Source organism: Haplochromis burtoni, unplaced genomic scaffold (assembly GCF_018398535.1).
Source record: "Haplochromis burtoni strain Fernald_Lab_line unplaced genomic scaffold, NCSU_Asbu1 Contig_88, whole genome shotgun sequence".
In the NCBI taxonomy this organism is placed as follows: Eukaryota; Metazoa; Chordata; class Actinopteri; order Cichliformes; family Cichlidae; genus Haplochromis; species Haplochromis burtoni.
The window spans coordinates 1,478,756-1,490,047 of record NW_024582449.1 but is presented as its reverse complement, the minus strand read 5'-3'; the positions used below and the strand labels follow the sequence as shown (position 1 = coordinate 1,490,047).

At 39.2% G+C, this 11,292-nt stretch overlaps 1 protein-coding gene across 1 annotated transcript in view; it reads right to left on the bottom strand.

Annotated features, from left to right (window-relative positions):
- Positions 1 to 3,977: 3,977 nt before the first annotated feature.
- The window catches only part of clmpb (CXADR like membrane protein b), an 80,739-nt gene continuing 73,424 nt past the window's right edge, over positions 3,978 to 11,292 (bottom strand). The window contains exon 7 of the mRNA XM_005927306.3: positions 3,978 to 9,896. Within this exon, the coding sequence (XP_005927368.1) occupies positions 9,560 to 9,896 (337 nt within the window). The 3' untranslated portion in view covers positions 3,978 to 9,559. The remainder of the gene's footprint in view (positions 9,897 to 11,292) is intronic.

The window sequence follows — 11,292 nt, the reverse complement described above, 5'->3', positions numbered from 1 at the left end:
GCCACAGTATCCCACATTAACTTGAAGTAGGAGAAGCCTGCAGAGTCAGGCAAAAATCCCCTAGAGGTCTCTGTTTATGTGGACATTATTTCACACACAGCTTCAATAGTGAGCTGTTTTTTTTTCTCTATAAAATCATCATTCCTTACTGTTTCTCTCTCTATGTATATTAAAAATGGGATGTGTAAAGACGACATCCAGAAGGACAGTGGAATTCATAATTTAAACACTATTGTTTTTCTATTTTTTTTAACAGAACTCCATAAAGCATTTAGCATATTAGCTAAATAGAACAAAGGCCTACACCTGTAAGCTAGTCCTAGAGCACACAGTGCACCTTTTGTGTCATTTATTTTTCACTTCTAAATAACCACCTGCATTATTTCCTACAGTTGTAGAGGATTTGGATGAATCTTCTGTAATAGCTATGTTTGAGCCATTGTGCTCATTGTGAATTTTGTATATATAAATAAATGTTTCCAGTGCAGCCTGCAAGAAAATGCTAGGTTACATTAGATTTAGCAAAACATGTATTTTGGTTTTTTTTAAAAATGGATTCTGAAAAAAAAGTAGTACAAGACTAGAAGAAAAAAATGTGTTTACTATCACAGACTGAACTTGATGGTAAAGTCCACAGATGTGTGGTTGTTTTTGCAAGAGGACAGGGACAGTTAGGTGTGCTATAGCTGTAACAATAAAATTCTAGTTTACTAAATTCATATCGATCCATATTGTTTTGTGTTTTAAGTCTCATGTTTTCATTATTAAATAACTATCAGGCATTTCAAATCATATTTGGGCTGTCAGTGTTAGTTTGCTATTGCACAGTTTACCCTCACACATGCATATTTTTTCCATAACTCTGAATGTTTTTTAATGTAGAATGACGGCCAGATATAGTAACACTATTAACCTCACTATCTGAACTAATGGCAGCACTATAATTAGTACAGTTGTCAAAGAGTTAAATATAGTTGAGATGTGGGGCACAGTGCAATATTCATTATCCAGAAATGATCTGTGTAAAGACTCCTGCTATGTGATAAGTCCATACACTGTATTGCTATCAGTGTTGTGGTAAAATACTTATAATAATAATATTTCAGGATTAGTAAATACATGGACGTATCTTAAAAGGGAAGACTTGAGCATATCCCACCTTTTCAAAACAAGAGTCGACACCCCTTCTTATTAATTTCTATATGCCTGTGTGTTTGTCTTTGTACACATGTCAAGTGCCACCAGAGGCTTTAAGAAGAGCTTCATGTATACAATACCTGCATGAGACTCAGTGACATTATTACTTGGATGCTTTCTCCTAGGGCATATTGAACAACAGCACAAGCAGCTATATAATCTGCTAAGTCTACTTTCTTTTTGACAAACAGGCTTAATGATGTGTGGTGTGTATTCTAAAAGTTACCTGCCGCTCTGCATTTAGTTTTTTAATTTTCATTTGAGATTTCTGATTATCGACTGATGCCTAATAGTGTGCCACTTAGGATTTCAGTCATCTCATTAAGAGCCTCTCTGCTTCACAGATAGTGAGAGCTATCACCAGTCAACACCAGGGGGTGCAATTATATTAGTGTCTTCAGTTCAGGATGCCTCGTGCAGCAGTCTTTGGCTTACTTTGCAGATTACAGAGGGCCACCGAGGGCAAAATATGAATCTTTATTAATTAAACTATAATGCCTGCTCGGAGCCAAAAGATTTCTTATCTGTGTGATGACACATTAGATCATTTTAGTATTTATTTGGGTTAATTAGTGTATCTGTGCTATTTCATTATTGGGACACATCATGTTAATAGATGATCTGAAGAAACCAGCAGTGTGCATCTTTCGATCCACTGAAATCTATTTTTTATGAGGCATGGTTTATGCAAACACATGCTTCATAATGTGATTAATGTTTTTTATAAGTCACTGTGAGTTTAATCCACTCTTTCAGGCAGTTCATTAATTTAACTCCAGGTTTGCTTTTGTTGTTGTTGTAAAATAACGCCACTTATCATATCACTTATTCTTTCAGCTACCTATTTGTCTATTCATTTAAATTTGCTTGCATACCGAAGTGCTTACCAATATCATGTCTGAAAAGTAAATTAATTTCAGTGCTTCACATCAGTGCCTTAATGCTTGTTTGATTAATGCGAACAATTTGTTTTTACTGAATATTAATATTTTTACAATATTAGCCCACCGTACAGCTACTGCTGTTATTTAACAAAAATAGCAGAGACATGCACGCGTGATATGTGAACACATTTGTAATGCGCAAATCTGGAAATTTCCCAGTGTGTGCCTAAATGTCACTGATGTTGCGTACGTACGCATACATTGATAAGTTTGTGCATGTGTGTGGGTGGGCATGGCAGTGCGATGGGTTTATGATGGTGTCGTCACACATGGCTAATCATGTGGAACAATGGGCACGGTGGCATGGAACAGGGGGTGGAGAAATGTGATCTGGCCTCGAAAATGTGATCCTGTTTAATATGGATGCTGTGTTTTGAAAAGATGTAAATTTAGCAAGCACTCTGCAGCAACTACTTAACAAGCAGATGTCAGGGAACACATTGGTAATTGTATTATCCCTCACAGTTTGCTCCTGTGCCTTTATCAGTGTTTTCCTCCACATATGGGACTATGCATTTTTGAAGCAGAGGCAAAGTCACCCCAATCTCCTTAACCAGAGAAGACGCATGCACTCCATCTTGGCAGCTGGACAGATTGTCAACATAAGAAGAACTTTTCAGAGGGAAGAGATGAATGTCAGTCAATAAGTGGCTGACAGGTCGATAGATATATCGCTGACCTTGTTGTCAGTGGCTTGAGTGTCATGTTGAGAGGCCGAAGAACAGCAGACGGTTGAGGAGGAAGCAGAAGAAGGAGCCCTCTAACAAACGCTGCCTCCTAAGCAGACGAGAGGTTCACATTTGGATGGGCTTAGTTGGTACAGAATGTAATGGCTGTTTTTAATATACAGAACTATAACAGTAAATTTATGTTTAAAAAACTGACTATGGTGTTCTGAATTGTAGTGAACCAATAATTCCAGGGCTAGTTGTTCTGCCAGTCCATATACTGTACAGCAATGGTCCCCAACCTTTTTTGCGCCTAGAACCGGTTTATGTCCGACAATATTTTCACGGACCGGCCTTTAAGGTGTTGCAGATAAATACAACAAAATAAAACCAGTACCACTACCAAAAAAAAGAAGAGTTGTTCATAACACAAGGGAAAATACCCAGGGAAACTGAATAACGATAAAAACTGATAAAAACCCTGAAAACCATAAATTTCACACCCGAGCCTCAACTCTCGTGGCCCGGTACCAAACGACTCAGGGATTGGGGACCACTGCTGTACAGTACACAGGACCTAAGAGTAAAGTTTTAACACAATAACTATTTTACAAAGCTACACTATATGAAGCTTTACAAAATGGTTCACACTCTTAAACATTTACCTTTTTTTTTTTCAAAAACCATGCACTGTTAACATTCATGTTTGCTTTTGTTTTCCCCTTCAGCGTTTTATTATTTCCTGCAAGTAGGTCATGAATGAAATGTTGCTGTCAGCTGTCAAATTCCAGTCCCATCAGCCAAATCATACGAAATGACGATTGTGTGAATACATATTTACAGTATCTTACTCAGTAAAGAACATCAAGCAAGTTTATATTCCACATTAATTCTTGACATGTCTGAAAAAACAAAATGTGCAAAATATGAGAACAGGGAGTGAAAAAAATCGTCTAAAGAGCAGTGAAAGGGCTGTGAAAGTATTTGCCTTTTTCCTTTCTTTTTTCCCCCACACTTATATTTTTCAGATCATTAGCAAATTTGAATATTAGACAAAGATAACCTGGGGACAAACAAAATGCAGTTTGAAAATTGTAATTTTGTACGCAAAAAACAAACAAATTTAAAAAATAATTTACGATCCAAATCAAGATGCCAGACGACAATATAAGTTGTCATTGAATATTTTATTTGCAAATGAAAGAGTAATAACTCAGAGATCGTAAAAATATACATTTTTTTGACTCGTGATATTTACATGGATTGTTTTCATCGAACGAAGAAACCAAAAAATCGTATACTGTTTTACAAAACCAAGAAGACGCCACATTAGAAAAACAAATGCGAGTAAAGAAAACAAAGGTGTCTTACATTTCCCTTTAGTAACGCCGTGATGAGCGTGTCTCCCCTTGACACTGAAATAATGGAGCCAAGAGAAACAGCCAACCACTCAGATCCCACACAGGCCGATGATGAGCTTGGCGCACAAAATAGTGTGATATACAAGGATTTTGGAAAAAAAAAAAAAATCAAATAAAAAAACAAACTAAGGAAGATAACAAAATAAAGCTTCATAAAATTTTTATGTGGATATATTTACAAGTTTTGATTTGTATTTTTTTTAAACCGATTACAGTTATGTTACATCAAAGCAAAGCATTCCCAATCATCTGCTCATTTCCTATATAACATGCAGGTATCTTTGCTTTCTTTCCCTCTTGAAGTTGAATTAAGCCCCATCAGTCTCCTTTTGGAAAAAAGTATTAATACATCACATTCCCTTATGCTGACATACAAGGCCAAACCACAAAGTCCGAGCATCACTTTGCCCTGCTCAACAACTTTAATCAGAACACAACTGACGTTTAATTCAAACATAAAACAATGTGGCTACATGAGAGTCATACTCCTATCATATAATGCAAGATAACCATTACTGATTTTACTGCACCTTTGAGTGATGATAATAAGACAGTATATAGTACTGATGGATACTGTACTAAGGGATGATAGTGGATGCGCTGCTGACACTGACTTGTTTTAAGACTTTCCTCCTCCTCTCTGCTGAACTGACATTGAAGCGCCTTAAAATTCATTTGTTGGAAAGAGCACAAGTTTGCCGGGCCACTAAGCTGCACACATGAGAGGAGAGATGCAACGCGAGGGCTCATAAACTGGGGAATCTGCCACCTGAGACTTGCAGATGCTGGAAAGCAAATCAAAAAGCTTGGAGGAATTTAACAGCTGGGAGACTCGCATCCCATCCTCCACCTCCACTGCTACTTTCATCAGTGGTGGAGGGAATTTCAATGACAAGAGCCTACATTCCTGGCTCAGTATCAATCCTGTTACACCACTCCTAATTCCCAGGACTACACTCACAGATTCCTAAAAAAAAGTCTTTAGGCATATGCCATCCAGATTGTTAAGATGCATAGCAGTGTCTGTCTTTCTAAGTGCAAGTGTGTGTGTTTTGTTACACTAGCTGCTTTTGTATATGTGCATGTGTGTGTGTGTAAGACAGCAGATGTCCTCTGGGTGGATGCACTGTTGTGTGTCCCTTTCTGTGCTGTATTTAGTATCCTGGTTCCATCAGTCAGCTGTAATACCTTCAGACATTCGATCCATCAAATTGATTCTGAAGGAGCAGAAAAAACAAGAAATGTGGTTTGGCTTTTGTTTGCGTACACCGTGTACGTGTTTGTGACGATGTGCGTGCCAACTGTGAATGTACATGAGGAACACACCTGTGTTTTTGTGTGCACCTGAATACAGCGTATACATGTCTGTATGTGTGTGTATATACAACTTTTACCTGTTTGTGTTAAATGTGCGTACGCATGCACCTTGAGATGCCATCAGTACACCCAGGGCCAAGTGCATTCTGTGTTAAAAGACAGCAAGACCAAGGAGGGAGCGCACAAGTGGCCTCCAGAGCTCATGATAGTTATGAATTATGGACGTGCTTTATCTCAGGACGCCACCCCCACGAGCAAAAACAAGACTACCGCCTGCGAAGCCAAGTTCAATAGGCATACAAGTCAGTGAAAACTAAAATAAACACTGCCAGTCTGCAGTCATATCAATTTGGATAGAAGTTGCTTTGCCTGGCTGGATCCTTCTCATTCAGTGAATGGCTAACATGGGAATGTGTGGGTGTGGCCCGAGGGCTTGTACCGAATTTACATGCATACACCCACACACTCACGCACATTCACATGCATGCATGCACGCATGCACCCTCGCACACTCAGACGCACACATACACAGTAGCTTCCCTGCTTAAATATGAATTGCTGTCTGTAGTTAAATATAAAAGGCATTGTTTTGTTTCGTGTTTTTCTAAATTTACCTCACACTTAGTCATGTGTGAAATCCCGTGTGTGAAATCAAACCAAGTGTGCTTTTCAGACAGATGCTGGTTTTCTGAACATTTTAGGTTAAAAAACTTCATTGCACAAGAAACGTTTCACTATAATGTGGAATTCAGATTTAGAAGTTACAGGTATATAAGTATTGATGGAGGAAAGAGCAACTTACTTTAAACCAGTAAAGGGATCTTCAGTTACCGTTTGTCCTGAGAGGCAATGGGGTCATAAAACTAACAAAAAAAAACAATTTTTTTTATATGTCCAAACCAAGATAATTAATTTATTTGCCAAACATTCATCATCAATTAACTATACAGACTGTGCATGGTTTGATTATACTATAATTTTTGCTCATTTAGTGGTCTTCCACTTTCATAGCTGAGCTCAGCAATTTAAAAACATAAGGAGTGAAAATGCAGAATAGTGAATTTTTCTTTTGGCGAGCTAGAGTTCAGAGTAGTATAAATTCTGCTCTGATGAAGATTTTCATCATAACTAGCAAATTATCGCTGTGGAGACCTGGTCAAGGATACACAATGATAGCTAGATAGTTAAAATGCTATCTCAGAGTATATGCTAGGTAAGCTGGGATTGCCACGGTTACTGGTTGAGCACCTTCATCATGTAATGCTCTCTGTTGTCGCCACCTGTTTGTTCATTTAGAACAGGTGTGTGCAACATAACTCTCCAGAAGGCCATGCTGACTTAAATAAAGTAAGCATAGGTCAACATACTGGATGGCCACTAATTGGTTAACATAATTAATATTTCTAACATAAATGAAAACTCCACCTGATTGCTTTAAAACTATTACATATCTTTACATATTATGTTAAATATCAGTAAATATCTATTTCATACATTCACCTTGAAATTCCTGTCTGAAGGCAGCTTCTTATAGATTTTTAGTTAGGGTTAGTTTGTTTTCCTTTGTTGACCATGTTAAGATAGTGCTGGCAGTGGTTTTAGTTCCAGTTTAGCATGATTTTAAACCCAACTAATCCTAAATTAATAATTCTTTTTTTTGTCAGTTGTTGGAATGAATTTGGAAACTTTTTTACATATCAAATGTGTTGATATTGGGTAAAAGGGCAATTTTATCCCAATGGTAGGATAAAATGAGGAAGGTCAAAGGGTCACTAAAACAGAAAGAAAACAATTACTGTCACACTAATTAATAAAATCTATACCTCTTATGGGAATCTGTCCAGTATGTATGATGGGATCTTGTCTTAGACAAAACAAATTGATTTTAATTGTTTATACCTTGTGTTGCACCGAATTTGTTTTGATGTAAATCTGGTGACACAGGGGCTTCACATGTTCACACAGCATGTGTATAAAAACACACGGTCTAAATTCACTTTGGGTTTCCCTTTTGACTCTTTTGTAAGGGGGGGGGGGGATCTCCCCTTACATACCCTTGTGTTTTAAATTAAATGACATCATGTGCGTATATCTATCTGTATGTACAATATAAAACAAGACTGATTACAGAATGTACAGTACATAGTCCCGTGGCATGGGATTGCTTTGCTCACCAGGGATAATTCACTCTGCTTGGCGGTCCCTAGGCTGCCTCGCTTATTACTAGGGGCAAGTTTGTTTAGGTGTATCTCTCAGTATTTGCTGCTGTTGACCTTCAAAGCTGGATGTGAGACTTAACCACTGGTGTGCTGAAGATAAGGACAAAGAAAAAAAAAACATCAAAGGAAAGAGGAATTGCGAAGGCACACTAGATAGGCTACTTGCCCTTTTTTCAGCTACTTTCAATCAAATTGCACTGGGTATGTCTGAGGACATGACAAAAGCGGGACTGGCTGATAAGCACAGTTTAACCAATGACCAAGCAGGACCTGGTGACTGAGCAAGACAGCAATCAAGTGCCACACCACTTTAATGGATCCAATGAGAGTACTGACAATGATACCACACACACGCTGTACAATAGAAATCTCTAGAATCATACTCCTTGCTCCCTTCATTCAAATTGAACCTCGTGGTCAATTCTTTGTGCCTTGGCATGAGTATTGATTCAGTATGTTTACAAGAGGCTGAAAACAATGGGATCCACCATCTTTGTACAGCACACATTCATGGTGACAAATTTTGGTTTCAGTTCAGAAATGTAGTAGGTAAACAAAAGAGTTAAAAAAGCCATAATAACAATAATAATTGTAATAATAATAACCCATCCTAGGGATTGGTGGCACTTCTTAATATGAATGAATGGACACATGGCTGTCTGTCACTCTTTACAACCTGTTCATAGAGAAGATACACAGAAAAGAAAAACAAGTCCAGCTGGTTCTAATAGAATGCTTATCCCTATATTTAAAGTATCACTACAAGCCTAATAAATACTATTTAATTATTCAGGGAGGATATTTGGTACCAGAAAAAGATGTCCATAGATGCACACAGGATCCGCGAGGGGGAAGAGGGGAGGCTAACGACTGGGGGTAAGACTGATTTGAATTAACATCAGTGCTACATCCTTGTACCTGAAGTATCCCCTGCTGATTGGTAAAGCAGATGAGCTGTTTGTGAGGCAACTGAATCAGTCTCACAACTGTCGTGGTTTCTCATGGCTTCCTCATGAGAGCACGAAAAGACCAAGAGCACCGAGGCAGATGATGCACATGCCACGCGCCGTGCCTGTCTACACGGATGGGCACGATTGGCCCAGCCCATGGGAAGCAAAGGGGGGCTTTTGTGGTTTCGGAGCAGGTGCTGGAAGCAGCAAGTTAGGGCTGCAGGGTGACATGAATCTGAGAATCACCACAAACCCCGTCCTCCGAGAGGGAGAGAGAAAAAAAAGTTGCTGTCATACGTTTTTCTGCTTTCGTCCTTATTTTTCTCCATCCTGCTTGCACTCATATCTTACAACTGATGCTCAAAAGCAATGAGACTCCATTGGTTCAGACTTTAGATTTACGCTATTATCCAGACTATTTCCCTTTTTTTCCCCCTACTGTATGCCTAACCCTTGGATTTCATGAATAAATAAAAGCTTTACTAGGGGCTTCTTCCACCTCACTGCTCATGGTGCTTCCCTGTGCCTTCCGAAGTCAAGTGAAGGAACTCAAGAAAATAAGTTCTGCCTTTAGCCATGAGACAAACTTAGGTTGCTGCTTTTTCTTTTGTTTTGTTGTTTTATGTAATTCAATAGGGGGCAAGCATGTCTTATTTTTCCCTTTTTAAATATGCATTCATTAAAAGTACTTTTGGACTTATAGTATTGATTCTTTTAATTACATCCTTTTAACTAGTCGCATTTCTTTGTTTATGGAAGAGTCTTAGTCTTTGGGACGGGGCTGGTGGGCTTGGAAAGGGATGGGAGTCTCGCATGGCTGTAAGAAGGGGCTGGCTTTCAGTCCTACACAGTCTGAAAGGCCTTGGTCTGGGCGGGCACCATGAGGGTTGGGGGTGTAGGCGCGGACATGTTCCTGGAGTTGAATTTGGGAGTGGCAGGGGGCTCAGTGGTTTTAGGGGGCACCACTGTAGTGTAGGATGGAGGGGACTGGGGGAAACCAGGAGGGTGTCCATTTTCCTTGAGAGCTGCTACAGCAGGTGGGCGAGGGCGGTGACCACGCTGGGCAGTGTTGTGCACCATGGACTGGGTGGAGGAGGCACCGGAGCGTGAACTGCCGGAGCGGGATGAGGACAAGGAGTTGGGCTTTACTAGCTTGGCCTTGGGAGCCTCGGCATCCTCCCTGTGGTTAAAAACACACAGAAAACACAATCGTGACAAAAGTCCATATCATTTTTAATTTAGCTGAATTAACTGTACCTGTACTTGAAATTAGAACCGTACAAACATACAATAAACTGCAAAAGAGTACACCAAAGTGCCATTCAAATATATTATTCTAAGGTCTAGGACACATGGGAGTAGTATTATGTAGGGGGGCTCATGTAATTCATGAGATTCCTGCAGCGTCTAACTTTTGTGAAACACATTTGCATGAAATAATGAAATCTGCTGAAATCACTTGTTCCCCAGATACAATTGTTACAAGGGGGGGATAAAAAGTTTTTGCAGTGAACACAGTGAAAACTTTATAATTCTACTTTTGCCTCAGCTTTTAATAACAGGGTTAAAATATTCCAAGAAATATTCCAATAAACTGCTGGGTAAAAGTAACCTGAAAGAGTTACCCTACCATTAAACAGCAACTCTGAAGACATTTTTGCTGTCATTGGTGTTTGGATGGTACTTGAATTAGTGAGTATCTGTTCAGAAAGTTAGAAATAGAAACTTCTCAGCTGTGCACTACTGGCAACACTGCAACGTCTCACCAGGCACACCACAGAGGGTCCCATAGCCCTTGCATAAAGTGAACAGTTTTTAAACAGTGTTGGGTGGTTCAAAAGCCGTACCCATGAGATCTGCATCGCTCTGGTGGTCTGGTACAGCAACAACAGTGGAAAAGCTCAGACTTAGAATGTTATGAAAACAGAAAGCACTTCATTACACCTACTTTATTTACTCCTAAGCTATGCTGCATTATTCATTGTTACATCGGTAAATATGCACCTACACCAAGTCCACTCTGTCACAAAAACGTTGCTCTTACAAGGTCCACAGAGTCCACCTGTGCATTCAGGTCTTAAAGGGATAAATAAAAACTATTGTGAGATCTCAGCTCCATGAGCACACAGGCACACACTGAAATACAAGGGTGGTTTGAAAAGAAAGCTCCTAAAAGATAATCGATGAAAACTACCTTCTAGTTGTTTCCCCTTTTAGACACACAGAAACACAAAAAAAGCACAGGCAGCACGACGGGATGACATCGAGCACATGCAGGCATAAAGGGGCTGTGGCTGTTTCAATTAGAATGTGACTTGCTTAGCTGTAGTTTAAAACCGTTCCAGTGGAATCAGTGCTCACACACAGCAGGTTAACATGCACCAACCAACATCAGTTCATCCAACCAACCCCGTGTTACACAGCGCTGCAGCTAAACTGTCTTACACTTATCTTATTTCAGAAGCATGTTGTCATATAACAATTTTTACTTGAGGGCGATTTTTTAAATATTTCATTATTTTATGTTTTCATTTTTGTCTGCAAAAACAACCTGTCACATGGACACTTAAACATGC